The 20,223-nt window shown below is 41.7% G+C and overlaps 2 protein-coding genes and 1 pseudogene across 4 annotated transcripts in view; 1 reads left to right on the forward strand and 2 right to left on the reverse strand.

Annotated features, from left to right (window-relative positions):
- The window catches only part of NDUFS1 (NADH:ubiquinone oxidoreductase core subunit S1), a 28,983-nt gene extending 20,152 nt beyond the window's left edge, over positions 1 to 8,831 (reverse strand). Inside the window, exons 1-8 of the mRNA XM_080667580.1 lie at positions 8,565 to 8,831; positions 5,965 to 6,029; positions 5,369 to 5,460; positions 3,094 to 3,201; positions 2,312 to 2,388; positions 1,837 to 1,918; positions 1,399 to 1,529; positions 554 to 739 (exon numbers count right to left, since the gene is read on the reverse strand). Of these exons, the coding sequence (XP_080523706.1) occupies positions 554 to 739; positions 1,399 to 1,529; positions 1,837 to 1,918; positions 2,312 to 2,388; positions 3,094 to 3,201; positions 5,369 to 5,460; positions 5,965 to 6,025 (737 nt within the window). The 5' untranslated portion in view covers positions 6,026 to 6,029; positions 8,565 to 8,831. The remainder of the gene's footprint in view (positions 1 to 553; positions 740 to 1,398; positions 1,530 to 1,836; positions 1,919 to 2,311; positions 2,389 to 3,093; positions 3,202 to 5,368; positions 5,461 to 5,964; positions 6,030 to 8,564) is intronic.
- Positions 8,832 to 8,851: 20 nt separating this feature from the next.
- Positions 8,852 to 17,618, forward strand: EEF1B2 (eukaryotic translation elongation factor 1 beta 2). 2 transcript variants are annotated; one of them, XM_080667581.1, is made up of 7 exons: positions 8,852 to 8,939; positions 9,158 to 9,305; positions 9,744 to 9,866; positions 10,867 to 10,996; positions 11,272 to 11,338; positions 11,935 to 12,060; positions 12,164 to 12,376. In XM_080667581.1, exons 2-7 carry the CDS (start codon positions 9,226 to 9,228, stop codon positions 12,316 to 12,318), a joined length of 681 nt encoding a protein of 226 aa, XP_080523707.1. In that variant the 5' UTR covers positions 8,852 to 8,939; positions 9,158 to 9,225; the 3' UTR covers positions 12,319 to 12,376. The 2 variants fall into 2 exon arrangements, 1 of the variants encoding a protein (XP_080523707.1); XR_013960573.1 differs by lacking the exon at positions 8,852 to 8,939 and adding an exon at positions 15,426 to 17,618 and having other exon boundaries at positions 9,095 to 9,305; positions 12,164 to 12,568.
- LOC308249589 (phagosome assembly factor 1-like) lies at positions 15,650 to 17,240 on the reverse strand (annotated as a pseudogene). The gene is made up of 2 exons: positions 16,681 to 17,240; positions 15,650 to 16,443 (listed from the first exon to the last, which is right to left on the reverse strand). The product of its transcript is annotated as a phagosome assembly factor 1-like (transcript).
- Positions 17,619 to 20,223: the final 2,605 nt, after the last annotated feature.

The following is a 20,223-nucleotide window of genomic DNA, read 5'->3' on the forward strand; positions in this document are numbered from 1 at the left end:
AAAAAAGAAGAATCAGAGATATACAAGAAAATTTATGAATGTTTATCGTAGATTTATAATTATAAAAACAGAAACAAAATGTCTAATCATAGGAATTGGTTAAAGTACAATATATTCATATTGTTAAAAACTTAATCTACCATAAAAACAGACCATAAATTTTAAATTTGCAGTTTCATTCTATCCTCCAATCTATAACTATTTATTTTCCAGCAAAAGGATTTTATATGCTCAGCTGGCATGGCTCAGTGGTTGAACGTCAACCTATGAACCAGGAGGTCATGGTTCGATTCCCAGTCAGGGCATATGCCTGGGTTGCGGGCTCGATCCCCAATGTGGGGTGTGCTGGAGGCAATCAATCAATGATTCTCTCTCATCACTGATATTTATATCTCCCTCTCCCGTCCTCTCTGAAATCAATAAGTATATATACTAGGATTTTACTTAATGCAAACAAATAATAACTTAGCAGACCAAAGCACTTAGGACTCAGAAAAAAAATTTTAATAGTAGCAAAGGGCAAAAATTATACAAAAAATACAATGGTAAGTACCTTGTTTCCCAAGGCCGGGCAGTGAAGGCATAGGGCTTAGATGTCAGGGCACCTACAGGGCAGATATCAATGATATTCCCAGACAGTTCAGACATAAACATCTTTTCAATGTATGTGCCAACTTGCATATCATTTCCTCTGCCTGTTGTTCCCAAATCATCTACTCCTGCAATCTCACTTGCAAACCTGCAAGATAAAAATATACCATAAAATGGTCAAATCCAGCAAAATTAACCTCCTTTCCTACAATGATTTTCAAGCACTAAAAAAAGATGTGAGTATATTTTCAAAGGTGAGCATACTCCATAGATAAAAAATAATTCAATAGCCCAGCTGATGGGGCTCAATGGTCGACTGTCAACCTGTAAACCAGGAGGTCACTGTTCGATTCCTGGTCAGGGCACATGCCTGGGTTGCAAGCTCGATCCCCAGTTGGGGGTCATGCAGAAGGCAACTGATCAATGATTCTGTCATCACTGAGGTTTCTATCTCTGACCTCTCCCTTCCTCTCAGAAATGAATAAAAAAATATATATTTTAAAAAATAAAAATTCAATGTTTGCATTTAATTTAATTGAGGCATAGCACACATACATAAAATTGCACAAATTACATTTATATAGCTCAGCAAATTTTCACAGAGTTAATGCTTATAGACTTTGATTTTTAAATACAACTGATATTGATATTAACCAAAAGTGACCAACTTACTCATTTTATTGGCTGATGCAAACATTAAAAACATTCCTCTTCTCCCACCAAATGAAAGTGGTGTTATTTCACCAAATTTTATGAATATTAAATAAGTATACAAATGATATTCCAGAAAGGGGGGGGGGGAATTACCTAATGCAGCGAGTACACTGTATACATCTAGTCATAATGGTCTTTACCAACGGTCCAATATTCTTGTCCTCCACAGCACGTTTCCCCTCTAAAAACCGGCTCCTATCACTTCCAAACATCATGGACTGGTCCTTAAATAGATTACAATAGAGTTAGTCTAATGCTGGTAATAAAATTAAAACTTGAGACAACCAAAAAGATTTATAAGATTAGCCTACAGCCCTGACTGGTTTGGCTCAGTGGATAGAGCATCGGCCTGTGGACTCAGGGGTCCCAGGTTCGATTCCGGTCAGGGGCATACCCAGTGGGGAGTGTGGCAGAGGCAGCTGATCGATGTTTCTCTCTCATTGATGTTTCTGACTCTCTGTCCCTCTCCCTTCCTCTCTGTAAAAAATCAATAAAATAAAAAAAATTAAAAAAAAAGATTAGCCTACATACCTGCAGATCACATTCGCCTCCCTGATCACAAATAGGGCAGTCCAATGGGTGATTTGCTAATAAGAACTCCATCACACCTTCCCTGTATGAAAAGTTGTTAATATATAAAATGGTTTTCATATGCTATTTAAATAACCCTCACAGATGTATGCTATCATATAGTATTAATTTTTACAGTTATTATCAGAAATGTCAATGTAACCATTATCCAAGTAGTATTAAACACAACCTAAAAAAATGCTTACAGAAGGCTAGAATAAAGTATCATTAGAGAATCTAAAAAATTATGACTTATAACAACACAAAATTACCGAAAGTTGCTAAATGGTCCTCAAAAAATATTCATATTAATTGAAACAAAAACACACAAATGCAAAGCAAATCAGGACCAGTACAGTAATATATCACTGCAATAATCTCAGTTCAATCATTTTCTGCTCTAAGGAGAGTTACTAAGCCAAGCAACAGTAAGTACCTGGCTTTCTTAGATTTCTCTGAGTTTGTCAAGATATTCCAACCTTTCATTACTGGCATGGCACAAGCAGCTACAACCTGAAATTTCAATAGAAACATCTGTAAGCATTTGTATTTATTTGTAATTATAAGTAACCCAACATATAAAAACATTAAATTATACTTTTGAAAACAAGCAAAAAAGAGTATTTTTGAAGATTGAATTTTTTAACTTTCATATTCATAATATGATAATCTGACACTTTATATTTCTTTTAGAAACAAGTAAGACACCCTACATCTTAATTTTATTCTACCAATGCAATTTTCTAGAAGAGGGTCTGAAACAGAACATCAAAAAACTGTTTTTTTAATAGCAGGCATTACCGAATTAAAACTGCATAAGCAAAAATGAAATCAAACTCAAAGTGAACCTCTTCACTGCTACCCTTTTCTCTACTAAAAACGACACAACAGAAGCACTTCTGACGTACTGCTTAGCAACTCCACATCCTAGTTTCCTAGTGTGTGTCATACAGCCATTTGGAAATATTGACAGCTGTAAAAAGTCACCTTTAATTTCTAAATTTGTTAGAATTTTATAGCCCTTGTGTTTACAAAGCACTTTCATCAATGTGTTTCCACTTTTGAAGAGAATTAATCACACAAAAAATAAATTTATAGATAGAAGTAAACAGGGCTAGATTCTCCACTATAATAACAGTGATTCTAAATACAGTTTGCTGAAAGATTTAAAGTTTTCTACCTTCTACAGCATGGAGTGGAATTTTAGGTATCAAGTACCTTAGGAGCTTTCTCGATTTCAACAAGGCACATCCTGCAGTTTCCAGCAATTGACAGCCTTTCATGATAACAGAATCGAGGGATCTGCATGCCAACCTTCTCACAAGCCTAGAAGACAACAAGCAAAAAAGTTTTGCATTAGAATAACCTGACCTCATTCTAGTTGTGCCTAAAATACGGGAGGGGGGGGGGGTGAGGCCATCCTTCTACCTATCTTATTAGTCCTATTTATAAATATCTATATTTTCATTTATTCTTACTTCATCCCTGAAGAGATTTCCTCCCTTTGCTCTTTGATTCCAACCCGTCTGCTCTGAAGCTGCCTCTTTAAGGATCCACAGCCACGTGTACACTTTACGTGGAAGAAACTAGATGAAGCATCCTCAGACTGAAGGCTTGATTCCCCATTTCCACTCTGAACCACTGTTCACGACTCCCGTTCAAACTCTATCCCAGTGGTTTCATACGCGGACATCTTCTTTGCCTCCCCCTTTAGATTAGAGCCTCTGTTTCACACAGCCTCGCTGGCTATGATCTGGTTCTAGCTTTGGCTCCAAATAGCCAACCCAGGACTCACACCCCACACTGTGACTGAAGCTCTTCCCAGTTCCTGTTTGCCTAGTAAGAGGGATTAGTTCTATCTACCAATTAGCACTCCTCCTTCTCTGAGCCTACAATAAGCATATTCAAATTTCCTCTAGAGTTAGTTCTTCCAGCTTTAGCCCTCATTCTAAAGCAATCTCATCATTGTCCAATGTTTTAACTAAGTCAGCAAAAATGTAGTCTTCCTACTTGCTAGAATGCAGTAAACGAGATATAATCGCAGCCTTTGTACTAGCTCACATTCTATATAATGACATCTATAGTTCATCTGCAGCCCAGAGTTCTCTCTTCTCCAAGCTTTAGACTTAAACAGGCATTTATGCAAGTGTATGCTCCAAAGAATTAAAATTCAACCTTTTTCTGTCCCCTACTAATTCACCCCAAATAAGCCAACAAATAATCCACAAAAACTCCTCTGCTCTTCATCATCCCTAAAGGCCTATCTTACCTCTCACTCTCCTTTAACTCCAACATCTTGTTTTCATTCCCATTGCTACCATCTATTTTAGACCTTTTCATTTCCTGCTCCACTAACACAAGATACTCTTACGTTATCTCTCAGTCCAGTCTTGTTTTTCTCCCAAGCCATCATCCTACTGTCACTGACATATTGCTCAATAGCCACAAAAACTCTTGATGGGTGAAACTACAAGCTCTTTAACATGGTTTATATCTTCTTTCATGACTGGACCTTCCCTACAGAATAACTTGTGTTCCTGTTATCTCATCTTCTACATATACCTTATGTTCCATCAATACCAAACCATGCGAATCTTCCTTGTCTATATCCTTTCAAATCTCCTCAGGAATCACCTGAGATGCTCCTAATATCTCTTTCTACCACCTCCTATTCCTGCCAAAATACTATGCACTGTACCTTGAACATATTTTTGTTATGTATTTATTGTTTACATGTCTATACCTGGCAGATAGTCCAGAAATGGTGGCTAAAATGAATACACAGCATTTGGCTCTGTGATAACTTGCAGATGCAACAATGCATCACTTCTGCATGAACAATTTTGTTAGTTCTGGAGAAATTTGGAGAAACTAAATATTCAAGAATGTACTGGCCTTCACTTACCTGTTTTGTAGGTTATACTCCTAGAAATATACTGAAAATAGAAAGGTTACATGAAAGTCAAAACATCAAGCAGGCTCACAACAAACAAAGGTTACTTTTCTCCCAAACTTACCTATATTAACTAATAATTTTAAGTAACTTCAAATTTTTTAATGAGCATTTATTTAGAAGGCAGAAGTGAAACAAAAGAATTGCCATTGTTCACCAAGAAAGTGAGAAACAGCCCTGGCTGGGAAGCTCAGTTAATTAGTGTCGATCTGATATGCCAAGGTTTCAGGTTTGATCCCCAGTCAGGGCACATACAAGAGACAACCAATGAATGCATAAATAAGTGGAACAACCAATCTATGTTTATATCTTTAATCAAGAAGATAAATTTTAAATAAAAGAAAGTCAGAAATATAAATGACAGATCACTTTGGAAGATTTCAAATCAAAGTTATTTTCATGTACCTATAGTTCTTTTATGAGTATTTATCAAGGAATCTTGAAAATTTTAGAGGTAAATAAACAGTATAAGGAAATAAATTGGTATTTTTCTAAAAAGCAGAACATACACAAAAGTAGAGAATTAGAACATAAGCCTACTTGGAGGACAGTAGTTCCTGGTTCCACCATGACAGATTGGCCGTCAACAAATACTTCAATTAAGTTGCTTGCTGCTGTGGCAGTTGTTCGAACTAACCATCAAAAATATTGAAGTGAAAAATAGATTAATACAGTGAATTCATTATAGCAGAGGATAATGAATTAATTAACTCTAAAGCCTAAAATTTCTCTAGATTCCAACTTTTAAAATACTGAATTACAAAAAAGCTTTTTAATCTTGAATACCAAACAGAATATAGTTGTCTACTTTTAATAGCAATTTAAGTTAAAACTTTTCATACCACTAAAAATATGATCATGGGAAGACCACTTTTCAAAATCAGAATGACTTTCTTTTCATTTGCGGCACTGATAGGCAGTTCCAGTTACTTTATATTCCATGATGATTTCTATAAACTGTTTAAGGTAAAGTTATAATTCCCAAATTATCCTACTTGACTTGGGTCATTTGTTTTTATTTTTATTTCAAACAAATTAAGAGTTTAGGGTCTTTCAATAAATATTCCATAGACCTATGAATTTATAAAAATAGAAAGCCGAGTACAAACAAATGCAAATTAAAAAAAAATACTCACCATATTCTTTAGGAGACTTAGAAAGGCCTACTAAGGCCCTTCTCACAGGTATCCTTAACATATTGCTAAGAATGAAATAAAGAAGAGTTATATTATTGTAGAAAGAACCCTAATTACAAACTTTTTGGTAATATTTTATGGTTTTAAAACATTCCACCTACATTATTTCATTGAACATTGACAAATCTTGATATTTTCCCTCAAATTCTATAGATGAGAATATTCAGTCTCAAAGAGATTACTGACATACCATGTCAAGGAGCTGAGCAGCAGCAGCTGGCGTATAAATTTGGGCCTTCTATGTAAAGGGCAGTTTCATTGTTTTTAACTATTAACAAATTATCACACTTAAAATACTATTATACAATAAAATAAACTTCAAGAATAACAGTGAGCTTATCATTAATATCTATGTAAAGTAAAGCCTATCTTTCTACCTTCATTTCCTAACAATATGCCTTCTAATATTCTTAGCAATTATATTCTAAATGCTCCTGAGATATTCTGAGCTAGCTCACAAACCCAACCCTTTGAAGTGTCTGGAGTGCCATTTTCTGTGCTGAGTAGTACATTTAAACTTACAGATTTGCAATCATCTGTTCTCCTCCTACTGTATTATGAACTTATCTTCAATGCCAGCCCCAAGGCTGACACAGTAAGGTCTAAAACTCTGGTTCTCAACCAGGAAGAATTCTGCTTCCCAGAGAACATCTGGCAATGTCTGGACACATTGTTGTCACAACTGGGGAAAAGCTACAGGCATCTAGGGGCAAGGCCAGGGTACTCCAAACACCCTACAATGCTCAACACCAGACTCCCCTAAGAGTAATCCACAGTGTCGACAGTGCTGGACGTCGAAAAACCCTGCTCTAAAAGGTTTGCTGAATTACTGAAACACACAGAAGTGGATTACGTAAACAACAATTAAAGACATATATGAGCAAACAGAAAAGTTAACTGAACTTTTAGAGGTTTTTGTCCATTCACTTGATCAGATGGGCTAAGCATCCAAATTGTAGTTTTTCACTTGGAATTTTTAAAAATGCAAATTATGTGATCAGAATATATCAACATAAAGAATTTCAAAGGCAAAGAGAGTGGAAAATAATGCACAGAGTGTCCCAAAAAATGTATACACACTTTGAATATAATTTTAAAGGCAGTTTATTAAGATATACCTTATTTTCATTTAACAGCTATTTGCTGTTAAAGTGTGTATACATTTTTTGGGACACCCTGTATATATATCTACGTTTTAAGCATCAAGTTTCACATACCTGTTACAGATGATATTCAAAAGGGAATTTCATTAAATCAGATTTCAATAATTCATAAAACTCATTAACTCTGAATCTGTGATACTGAATTTGCAGACATCAGGTCTGTCACCTACTGGTGAATGGTTTTTGGTAAATGAGTTTCTGCTGATCTAAAGAGCAGAAAATAATACTTCCTAGGCTGTGCTGTTAGTTGGAGCCGAATAAATGTCAGTTCAAGCTGAGTGAGTTCAGGCAGTATTAGCCACTTAAGACCGGTTTTAAAGTGCTCCTTCGTGCCCCTTCTCACACTCCCAGCACACACACTGTATATACATCTTTATTCCACCCAGCAAACTGCAGGTTAGTAACCAATTTCAGTACCTACTAAACTGTAAGCTCCTGGACAAGAAAGAATGCCCTTTGGTCATTTCCTTTTTCTGAAGACTTAACACCAGGTCCCTGGGGTTAAATAACCATCAAATAGGCTAATCACCAATTTCCAGAATGAGCAGCATCTGCCCTATTAAAACCTACTGATGCAGAGGTAAACCTCAATTTGCTGAATTCGAGTAATGACAGATTCAAAAACCACAAATCAACGATGCACACACAATTTGGTGGGGGTGGGGTGGGGAAGAACATTAAACAAAAAGACAAACTCTTGATGTTTAATCAGAAACAGTTCCCGTTACACTGGCCTCAGTTCGTTTTGGAGCAGAGTTGTGTCTGACCCACAGCCTTGCTCTACAGGCACTAGAGCCCAGGAACTTCTTTCAAACAGGGTGGCTTTGCTACTCGCAGCGCGACCTTGGGCTAACTTTTTACGTCTTCTCCTTCAGTTTCCCCACCAGAGAAAGGGCTGAAAAGTGCTACCCAACGCAAACAATGAACAAAACTAAAAACAAAGGAACAATCAAAGGCGTGGACGGTTGCTAAGGCAATAGTGTACGCCCTGTACCAGCTATGTACTAATTTGGGAGAAAATGCTCAGTCTTTAGGCTTAAGTCACTTGACACAAGTCATCTTCCAGGGAACAAAACGACCTCCGCTCCAGAAAGGGGCATGTCCTGCATTTCCCCTGCAGAGGGAAGGTCACCCTAAGCCTGCATTCGGGCCAGTGCTCCCCAGGGCCTCCTTCTTTCTCGCTCCAGCAGACCAGAGACTATATGGCCAGCAGACCTCACCTGCCGGCCCTCGGGGCTCCCGGGGAGGCGGGGTGGGACGCAGCGCCCAGTCAAGGACAAGGGGAAAGTGAGTCTCCTGGGCCAAAGGAAAGTTTTGTCAAGAAATAAACTCCTGAGGCCATGGCACCTCAACCTTCTCACCCAAACACGACCTCACCTTCTCTCTGGAGCCGCCGAGGGTACTCGGCAGAACTGTCTGCACCACACCGACCCCCTTAGACGCCCGGCTGCTTATTCAATATGGCGGCCTCGGCTAACTCCGACAGCCGGGCCTGGAGAACGGGAAGCCAGGAGGGACTAGAAACCTCAGATTCGCCAGTTTCCCCGCTCAGGTTCAGTTCGGCAATTTCCGTCAGTTTGACAGAAAGCCGGGGGAAGGGCGTAGCCTGCCAGGAGGAGGCGGGGTTTGGAGGCCTGGATCCGCAGTTCCGCCGGAAGTGCCCGGGAGGCTGAGGCCGACCCTTTTCGGTCATCTCCGGTGCTTCAAGGGGCGGTTCCTGTGATCTTCAGGAAGGGGGGGGGGGCCGCAAAGGTACTCATTTAAGAAATGCCCTTTTTATTAATTTATATCCCAACACAAAGAAAGACCCCCGGAAAATTTGTGGGCCATTTAACTCAGAGCCCCGGTTTTTATGTTGAGGAATGAGAAGGTTAACGTACTTTGACCTTTAACCTTGGCGGCGGAGGGAAACGCCTCCGTCTCTATATAAGGAGTTTTCCGGGTTGTGGCGGCCCTTTTTTTCCTCTTAGCACTCGCTGGCGATAGCCCGCGTTCCGCTTTCTTCTGCTGCCGCCCAGCTCCCGGGTCAACCAACGCCATGGGCTTTGGAGACCTCAAGAGCCCCTCCGGCCTCCAGGTGCTCAACAACTACCTGGCGGACAAGAGCTACATCGAGGGGTGAGCGGAGGGGCTGGGCGGGCCGGGTGCGCCCGGGACCACGTGGCGCGGCCTCCCTACGCCGGGAAAGGCAGCCGGGCCACGGCCCTCATCGGGGAGGGGCTCAGAGGGAAGAAGGGTCCCAAAGCTGCTTTTTTAAAGCACTTACTGGCTGTCAACCAGCTTTTCCCGCGTCTTTGCTCAGTAAGTGTAAGCCTGTAGGTCTACGTTCAAGACTGCAACCTCTGAGGTCTAACAAGTGTCAGGCATTCCTCAGGCTCGAACAGAACAGGTGGTTCCTTACCTTAAAGGGCTCATTGGCCTAAAAATCCGAAGCCGCTTAGGTGGCCCGGCGACAAATGGGCCAGATCCCACTAATTAACTTGACAGACCGGGCGTCTGTCATGTACGTGGCTTTTCTTTGGGAGTTGTGTGTTATCACTTCCGTGCCCTCGGCAGGTACGTGCCGTCCCAAGCAGACGTGGCAGTGTTTGAAGCAGTCTCCGGCCCACCACCTGCCGACCTGTGCCATGCCCTTCGTTGGTACAATCACATCAAGTCTTACGAGAAGGAGAAAGCCAGGTAAAACCGCCTTTGTGTGCATCTGAAGCCTCGCGTGCTCTCTGAGCTTTTCACTTGGCAGGACCGGACGCAGGCGTCTTTCATTGTGCTAACTTTGTGACTTTATTTTTTTATTATTATTATTATTTTTTAAATATATTTTATTGATTTCAGAGAGGAAGGGAGAGGGATAGAGAGATAGAAACGTCATTGATGAGAGAGAATCATTGATCGGCTGCCTCCTGCACGCCCCCTATTGGGGATCGAGCCCACAACCCGGGCATGTGCCCTTGGCCGGAATCGAACCTGGGACCCTTCAGTCCGCAGGCCAACGCTCTATCTACTGAGCCAAACCGGCTAGGGCTATTATTATTTTTTTTACATTTTATTGATTTTTTACAGAGAAGGGAGAGAGATAGAAACATCGATTAGCTGCCTCCTGCACATCCCCCAGTGGGGATGTGCCCCTGACCGGAACTGAACCTGGGACCCCCCAGTCCGCAGGCTGATGCTCTATCCACTGAGCCATACTGGTTAGGGCTAACTTTGTGGTTTTATAAGGAGACTGAAGCCCTCTGTTTTTCCGCAGCCCAGGTAGCCCATGGATAACAGCAGTTGAACTTCCCCCCACGCTGCCCTGCCCTGCCCTGGGGGCCCCCCTCTAGGGTGAGAGGGTGGCTCATGGGGTGGGTCCTGGGCCATTCTTCTGAAAATGCCAACAAGGGTGGAAGTTTGGGGAAGTGGACTCCAGTTCACTCAGAATGGAATTGAGCATACTTAATGAAATCTCAAAACAGAAATACGCTTGTGAAAGCGTAAATCCTAGTGGGTATTGAATGTACTATCTCACATGCTACCAATGTTTGTTGGGTGAGGAGTTAAAACATTAAAACATAGGAAAGCACTTAGCCGGGAGTGTTCAATGGGTTCTGGTAAATGATGAAAACAAGTCCTGGTGTGTTTTCCGAGTAAAGAAGTCGTATCCGCCTGATAGTTACATTTAATTATTGTTTTTTTAAAGCCTGCCCGGAGTGAAGAAAGCTTTGGGCAAGTATGGCCCTGCTAATGTGGAAGACACCACAGGAAGCGGAGCTGCGAACAGTAAAGATGACGACGACGACATTGACCTCTTTGGATCTGACGATGAGGAGGTATGGCATCAATTTGTGTAAATGCATCCTTGTGCTTAAGCACAGACTCTGTAGCCTGATTGCCTGGATTTGAATCCTGGCTTCATTGTATCACTGGATTTTAAAAAATTCTCACTGGTTACATGATGAATAAAATCAAATCACCATCTTTCGGCTGAACTTGAGCTCATGATGGATTTGCTTTTTTCTGATAAAGCTGGTATTGTGATGACCTCACTGTCGCTAACCAGAGGAACAACTACCTTTGTGAAATATATTAAATTTTTTCTTTACAGGAAAGCGAAGAAGCAAAGAGGCTAAGAGAAGAACGCCTTGCACAGTATGAATCAAAGAAAGCCAAAAGTAGGTCATTTTATAATTGTTTGTCTTCATTTCATAATAGTGTGAATAACCTTTTTGAAGATAATCCCCAAAGTAATTTCCTCATTTACTGAGTAGGTGAGTATCTCAAAACTTTCTGTAGAACTTCCACAGCTACTGGTCTGCAGCTGTTCTCATGGTGGCAGCTGTGGCATTCCTCTGTGGGAAAGAAATTGTTACATGATTAAACACCTCTTTCTTAGCAAAACAGAAAGTGGGCATGTGTGTGACAAACATGAGATGTATTCCATAGTTTTGTGTGGCTAAGGAGATGATTTTGAAAATCAAGATTTATTGTGGTCTAGCCGGCGTGGCTCCGTGGTTGAGCATTTGACCTATGAACCAGGAGGTCATGGTTTGATTCCCAGTTAGGGCATATGCCCGGGTTGCAGGCTCGATCCCCAGTATGGGACGTGCAGGAGGCAGCCAATCAATGATTCTCATCGTTGCTGTTTCTACCTCTCTCTCCCTCTCCCTTCTTCTCTGAAATCAAAAATATATTTAAAAAAGAGATTTGTTTCTGGACTAGGGTAAAAGAGACATAATTACTTAAATAATGCTGTTTCTTATTTTTTTAGAACCTGCACTTGTTGCCAAGTCTTCCATCTTATTAGATGTGAAACCTTGGGATGATGAGACAGATATGGCAAAATTAGAGGAATGTGTCAGGAGCATTCAAGCAGATGGCTTGGTCTGGGGCTCTTGTGAGTTTAACCTTTCTTAATTGAAATTGGCATCAGAAATTTACATAATTGCAACCTTTGCCTATGAACAGAACTTCTCTAAGATTTTTCTTATTGTTTTCAGCTAAACTGGTTCCAGTGGGGTATGGAATTAAAAAGCTTCAAATACAGTGTGTAGTGGAAGACGATAAAGTTGGAACAGACATGCTGGAGGAGCAGATCACTGCTTTTGAGGACTATGTGCAGTCCATGGACGTGGCTGCTTTCAACAAGATCTAAAATCCATCCTGAATCCGTGCCCTTAAATAAAAACTTGAAAGATAACCCTTGGCTCTTGACTCTAATAGGAGGGTGTACGGTTGTCCCTTAAGAGGTTGGTGTGCTGAGCCCCCATGCAGCCGGAAGTTTGTGTTTAACTGGTATCTATATATATATGTTTTTGTTGATTTTAGAGAGAGAGACATTGACGTGAAAGAGAGACATGGATCAGCTGCCGCCGCACTCTGATGGGATGGATCCCACGACCTAGGTATGTGCCCTGACCTGGAATCGAACCAGCAATCAGCATTGGACAGTGAACTCAAAGAGCACACCGGCCAGGGCTAACATTGTTCTTAATACTTAAGTTCCTAGGTAATCCTAGGGGATTGGTTCCAGGGCTCCCTTATAAAATGGTGTAAGACTAGATGTGCTTTTGGCCTCCTGCATCCACAAATGCAAAACCCAGATGTACAGAAGACCTTTTTAGATTCTGCACATAAGTGGACCCACACAGTTCAAGCTCATGTTTAAGGGTCATTATATTCATTCATTTTGAGAAATTCAGTGACTGTGTAATTCATAATATAAATTTGGGTCAGCATTCTTAGTCCAAAAAAAAGAGAAACTACCTATTACATACACTATATAGGTAGGTGTTGAGTAGATTTTTATAAATGTATTTAAATGAACTTAATCTCAGTATAATTTTTGTACTCATTAGTGATGGCTTTAGTTTTCATATTTGGTTTATTTTTAAAAGAAATTGGGAGCTGAAAATTTCAGTTGTGGAAATTTTGGGTTAAGAAATTAGCCCCAGCCTGGTTGGTGTGGCTCAGTGATTCAGCTATGACAAATGAACCAGGAGATCCTGGTTTCATTATGGTCAGGGCACATGCCCAGGTTGCAGGCTCATTCCCCAGATGGTCATACAGGAGGCAGCCAGTGAATGATTTTCTCTCATCATTGATCTCTCTAAATTCAATTAAATATTTTTTTAAAAAAATAAAGAAATTAGCCCTAACGGGTTTGGCTCAGTTGATAGTCAGCCTGCGGACTGAAAGGTCCCAGGTTCGATTCCGGTCAAAGGCATTTACTTTGCTTGAGGGCACATCCCCAGTAGGGGTTGTGCAGGAGGCAGCTGATCTATGTTTCTCTCTCATCGATGTTTCTAACTCTCTTTCTCTCCCTTCCTCTCTGTAAAAAATCAATAATATATATATATATATATATATATATATATGAAAGAAATTAGCCCCAGCCCTATCCATTTTTGTTCAGTAGTGAGAGCATCGGCCCTGGTCCAGAGTTTGATTCTGGTTAAAGGCACAAACAATTGCAGGATAGATCCCCTTATCCCAGTCCCTTCCTGCCCCTCCAGGGTGAGTTCGTGGAATTGATGTTTCTCTTGGTCTCTCCCCAGGCTATGGTTTGTTCAAAAGTCTGGCTTGGGGGTAGCGGTGGGTAGTGACTTAAGTAGGACAATTATTTTTTGGACTTCTGATTGAACCTATTGGGGTAGGACTTCACACTGAGGTTAGTGCTGCTGGTAATGTACTGAGATGAAGGCATGTTAGGTCCGTGGTCGGCAAACTGCGGCTCACGAGCCACATGTGGCTCTTCCACAAAATACCACGGCCTGGGCGAGTCTATTTTGAAGAAGTGGCGTTAGAAGTTTAAGTTTAAAAAATTTGGCTCTCAAAAGAAATTTCAATCGTTGTACTGTTGATATTTGGCTCTGTTGACTAATGAGTGTGCCGACCACTGTGTTAGGTGATTGTCCAATTCTGGTAACAGTTCCATCTTAGTTAATTAGGGATGTATGTAACATTTTATTTTTTTACAATTTTTTATAAAAATTAGAGCTTGGAAATTGCTGACACCTCCAAAGGTCCCTGTAGACCAAAGAGATTAAATGATTTTATTATTATTTTATTTTTATTTTAGTACAAACATCCCAGCAACAGCACGTGGTGAGCCATTGCTGAGGACATAGGTCTTTATTGGAGAGATGTGGGCAGGACACGAGGAAGGTTCCCCCATTCCAGGAGGATGAGATCAGTCCTGGCTGACCCAATAGTGGGGATGTGTGGAGTGGGGGTAGGGGTGGTGTCTCTGGCCAGGCTACAGTCCACATGGGAAGACACCAGTCAGTCACAAAGCCATGAGAACGCCACACAAGCCGGGATGTAGGCCCAGGAATCATAGGAACCTGGGGCAGGTCCCCTGCACATTCATCGTTAAACTACACAGGATGAGGCTGTACATGAGTTAATTACAAAAGTCATATTTACAAAAATCTGTACACACATTTGAAAAACTCACAAAATTGTCATCTATGTATCACAAGTTGCTAGACCAAAATATTAAAAATGGGATAAAATTATACATTTCTCAATTCTTTTCAAAAGGTTAGTATTTTTAAAGCACATATGCTACTTTCCTTAGCAAGACCCATGAAGAGGCTGAACAGCTCAGCCCTCCTTGAGTCCCCAGAAGCCTTGAGCCATGAATGGACCCAGCCAGGGGACACTGCCCAGGATTGGGGTAGGGAAACCAGCCCACGGTGCAGAACAGAATGCTGAAACACAACAAAGGAGGAAGATGTCTTTGGCTAAAACTTTGGCATCAAAAGAGGCAAAAACGATGGGAACATGCAGCCCTGCCAGCCAGGTTGGGGCATAGCGGGGCAGAGGCAACGTGGAAGGCTGGCTCCAAGAAGGATGGGAACCAGGCCTGGGCACGTACCTGGATGGGAGAAAGCTGTGTTTCAACCAGTTGGGTGTGCCTACTGGGCCTGGCAGGGATCGTGTGCAAGAAAGGAACAAGGAAGGGCAGGTGGGCCACCGTGGCAACAGCCAGCTCATCAAGTAACTAAAGTGGATGTAGTGCAAAAGTTGCAACCAAGTCCTATGGATGTGCTACCTGCTTGCCTTAAGGGTCATGTGGCAATGTTGGGCCAAATGCAGGGCCTTGTCCTCGTCCTGGGTTCCTGCGTCCTCAGCCACAGAGTCCCAAGTTTTCCAATATGTGTGGGATAGAGGAGACGGAACCCTGCCTCCATAAGTGTTAGCCAAAAGCTCCTGGGTTCAGGTATCGAGGCTCAGAGTTTGTGCTTCTCTTTGCAGTCTGTGTCCCCTGTTGGCACCAGCAGGCTGAAGACGGACAGAAGAATATCTGGGTCTCTCATCTCATGGCAGAGCACCCAGCCTGAGCCTCATCTCCGAACATCACAACAGCCCTTCAACACCGGCAAGGTGCCCAAGAAAACCCACAGGTGGCACATGAAGACCCGCTGAGGAGGATGTGACACACAGTTCCACGGGGGAGAGGGGCATGGGTGGGGATGTCCCTAGGGGAGCTCTGCTGTTTTCAGATGGGCACCAGGCCTGGGGGGGCCATACAGGGTCACCGAGGCAATGTGGTTATTCTGCATAACCTCAAAGATCATCCGCTGAAGACCAAAGCAGAATGTGGAGCCAAATGGATTGGTGTTGTTTGGGGAGGAAGACCTGTGAAGGACAACAGGCTTCTCCACAGGGTGACCCAGGAGCTCCTGGATGTTGTCCCACTTGCTATAGGTTGTGCATGTTTCTGTCTGACCATCTGCATTTTCTTTCTTTATGGCTATTGGGATCTTGAACTCACAATGGTGATAAATATTGAAATTATAATGCCCAGGGTAATTGGTGTGAAGGACAAACTTCACTTTGTGAGTGTTCGCGTCAAAAAGGATGTCCACTCTAAGAGTGAAGTAGTTAAAAAAGTAGTCATTGCACTTGGATGGAACTTGTTTATGGGGGGAAGGAGAATGAATTTTCGTCTTATCTTCTGATTTATAGAAGACTTTGTGTGGAGAACCAAGCATGCTAAGAACGTCTTGGCAAGAATCACCAAAATACACTGAATGTTCAAATACCCGCATCTTGGCATCTGCTAACCGGCCAGGTCCACAACCTGCAGCAAGTAGGCGAAGTCGTAAACCTGAGGGTCCAGTTCCATCTCAAAGAACGTCTACACTCTCAGCATACACATTGCCCAGGAAACAGCTCAGGGGCATCACAGGAGCCTTGGTATCCTGAAGGCTGTTTCCACTGTAGATGTACATTCGTTTCATAGTTGCTCCGTGGGGTATCTGGAGAGAAGCTAGCCAGGGGTGGGCAAACTTTTTGACTCGAGGGCCACAATGGGTTCTTAACCTGGACTGGAGGGCTGGAACAAAAGCATGGATGGAGTGTTTGTGTGAACTAATATAAATTCAAAGTAAAGGAGTGGAGGGGAGAGCAAGAGAACCCTCCGCTCTTTCGGCTCCGCGGGCCGGATAGAACAGCTGAATGGGCCGGATCTGGCCCGCGGGCCGTAGTTTGTCCACGGCTGATAGACCATGGGTAAAATTGGGCTCATACTTGGGAGCTTCTGTCCACGAGTCTAACTGAAAAGAGAAAGATAGTCCTCTGAAGTTGAGGTGGAAGGGCTGCTCAGCAGAGTTGTATACTCCGGGATGGGTTGCACCAAAAGACTGGTCAATCTGCTCAATGGTGGGAGCTATGGCCTGAGAGTTAAAATGTACTCCACAATATTTTAACTTTAGTCAAGTCATATACTTCAATCACCTTAAGTCTCTAATTGAAAGCATCAAACAGTAGTTTGATCCCGTCCTGAGTCAGGTTGAGGATGAGGTCATGGCTTAGAGGAGACTGTTCACTGTAGAGAACCTGGACATTTTTGATGATGTGACAGTGCTTCTGAAGAATGGCTACTGCCTGAGCCAGAGGCATTCCCAGCGTGAATTCCCATTGCTCGTACCCAGAGAGCGCTCAGGCACCACCTCCAGATCCAGCATTGGTTCGGCTGCCAGGCCGGGGCGGCCTCCCTCACTTCACCAGCAACAGGTGCGGCAGCGTCTCAGAGATTAAATGATTTGAGGTCAAAAGTTTCTTAGCAGAGGCACTAACCGGTTTGGCTCAGTGGATAGAGCATTGGCCTGCGGACTCAAGGGTCCCAGGTTCGATTCTGGTCAAGGGCATGTACCTTGGTTGCAGGCACTCCCCAGTAGGGAGTGTGCAGGAGGCAGCTGATTGATGTTTCTCTCTCACTGATGTTTCTGACTCACTATCCCTCTCCCTTCCTCTCTGTAAAAAAATCAATAAAATAAATTTTTTTTAAAAAAGTTTCCTAGATCAACCAAAGGACTTATATGCATGCATGTAAGCCTAATCAATGGACAAAGACAACAGGGGGTTGGGGGCATGAATGGGAGGTGGGGGGTAATGGGGGAATAAGGACACGTATGTAATACCTTAATCAATAAAGAAATTTTTAAAAAAGAAAAAAGTTTCCTAGCAGAACCAGACAATGCTGTTATTTTCCCCCCTCTCAATCTGATTTTATGTGTGACTAACTTGACTGTGGGAAATTGTTTAAATTCTAGAGAAAAATTATTTAATTGGGCATGTACATACTGATGATTAAAATCATCTTCACTGAGCAAGTCCAACAGACCCAGTCTGAAATCACGGGGCAGGCAAGAGAACGGGAAGAGATTAACCAAAGAACCCATGGACACAGTGAAGGCTTGGGGGTGTAGGGGGCTAATGGACGGGAAGGGGGACATCAGTAATGCTTTAAACAATAAAGACAAGAAAAGAAGCGGAATCCTAGATTGTATTTTCTTCACCCTTCCATTTTTTCTGCCCCAGTCCTTTTCCCTGACCACCTCCAGTGCTCAAGAGTGAACTGCTTGTACCATTATCTGGGGAATCTGATTATACCTGAGACGTTGGTATTTGGGCTGGAGAATCGCACTGGGGTTTAGTTTAGTTTAATCTTGTACTCTATTCTGCAGGTGTGGTGGGAGGTGCCTTTAATGCAGTGATAAGCCATCTTCAAGGAGGTCGTGTGTGTGGAAAATTCCCAAGGCTACAATTGCTCAGAGCCCCAGGCTCCTGGGATACCCGTGAAGGAGCCTGTTGGAGCTAGACAGAACTGATGGAGAAGTGGGAGGGAAATAAAGAAAAAAAAAAAGATCAAGTTAGACATCTATAGAAAACAAATCAGCCAGAATTGAAAAAAAAAAAAAAAGTGGGAAAGAGGATCAGTTGGGGTCTATTTTGCACCTTTGGTGAGGGATTAGGAGTTGATTTGGTGTAAGAAACTTAAACTTCCTTGCCCATCTCCCTTCATCTTAGTTGGCAAAACAGCACCCTGGTTAAATCCACTTTTCTCTCTCCTGCATACGTGCACTTGTGCAGCTGAATTTGGGGAAGTACAGCCACGTATGCCACCGGAATCACTCAATTCATCAAATTCCAAGTGGGCCTCAATATTGGCAGGGATCAAATCACCTCACATTCCCTGAGGCTTTGTCTTCAAACCTCCCCAACATGCACCCTGAGTTTCCCCACAAACCAGCCCTTGCCTAGTCAATATTCGCACCCCTTTACCCAAGACAACCACTGGGTGAAGACAGACACATATTTCTTGCTCTGGAGTGGAATTAACCAGCATCGACTGGAGTCGGCTTCTTTTGTTAAACATAATGAACCTAATTCATAGTCCTGTATGTATGTGTTAATAGTTTATTACTTTTTCTTTCTGAGTAGTAGTTCCTATGTGACCATCACATGTATGTAACTTGCCTGTTAATGGACATTCAGATTATTTCCAATTGGGGGATTATGTTTGTATAGATTTAAACATAATAAAATCACTTGAGACATTTTCAGGTTGTCATTATCATGAGAGCCAGCAGAGGGCAGTCTTTCCTTTCCTGGAGACACATCCTATGGATCCTGGAAATGCTGCTATGGGGAGATGTAACTAGTGAATAGCAGCCAAAAAATAATTTAGTCATTGACATATTCAAGGGATTGGCACTAAATAGCTTGACCAAAACATTAAGTTTTAACAAATATTAATGATAAACTAATGATTGAAAATTTGGTTAAAAGTAAAAGGAGTTTAAAAATTTAGAATGGTGAGTTGAAGCCACAGCTGTCTTGTAAATCTTAAAAAGATAACGGGTGAAAAGTGACCAAAATCTGACTCCACAGCCTTGAATAAGAAATATATTTAATAGTATCTTTTAATTTCATATTTTAAAAAATAGATAATACATTAACATAGTTCAAAATTCAAGAGATTATATATGAAATCTCCCATCTTCTAGGCCTCCTGTTCACTTCCATAAAAGCAACCAACATCACCAGGTTCTTAGGTCTTTCCAGAGCTAGTCTAAGCAAACTCATTTGGACTAACTGCAGCATACAACACAAACCGTTGTGTACTTTGCATTTTGTCCATAGAAATAGGTATTTTGGAGCCCATCTGTATCTTGGATATTCATGTTGGAGCTCATCTGTATCTTGGATATTCATGTCAGTACATAAAAATCATCTCCATTTTTAAGTTACATAATCCATTGTTTCATATCTTATGTAACCAGGCTATTTATTGAATTTTTAAATTGCTTTCAATTTTTTTGATATTTATGAGCAATGCTCACATTTGCATGTGAGCCAGGATACTGAGTGAATTGTTTTTCAACCCATTATTTCAGATGGCCTAGGTGTATGTAGACAAAGAGGTTTTTTTTCCTGTTTGTCTTTGGAGTGGAAGACAGTAAAAATTAGAGGTCACCTCTTTTTGCATGCCCCATAGGTGATTACAATAACAAATCTTGTTATTGTGATCATCATCCGAAGCGCAGGGCTGGGTACAGTGTGGGAGGGAATTAAACATGATTCACTCAGCATCACTGTTAGCTGCTATAAAAATACAAAGAATTGAAGAAAATTACTATGGGGAGGTGGTTCAAACACATAACAATTTTAAAAAGTATAAAAGTCACTTTGTGATTAATCCAAAAGTTCAGAAAGTCAGGGAAGGCTAGAATTAAGAAAACATTTTTAGAGAAATTGGGGCTTA

The sequence above is a fragment of the Plecotus auritus genome, assembly GCF_963455305.1.
Source record: "Plecotus auritus genome assembly, chromosome: 5".
NCBI lineage: Eukaryota > Metazoa > Chordata > Mammalia > Chiroptera > Vespertilionidae > Plecotus > Plecotus auritus.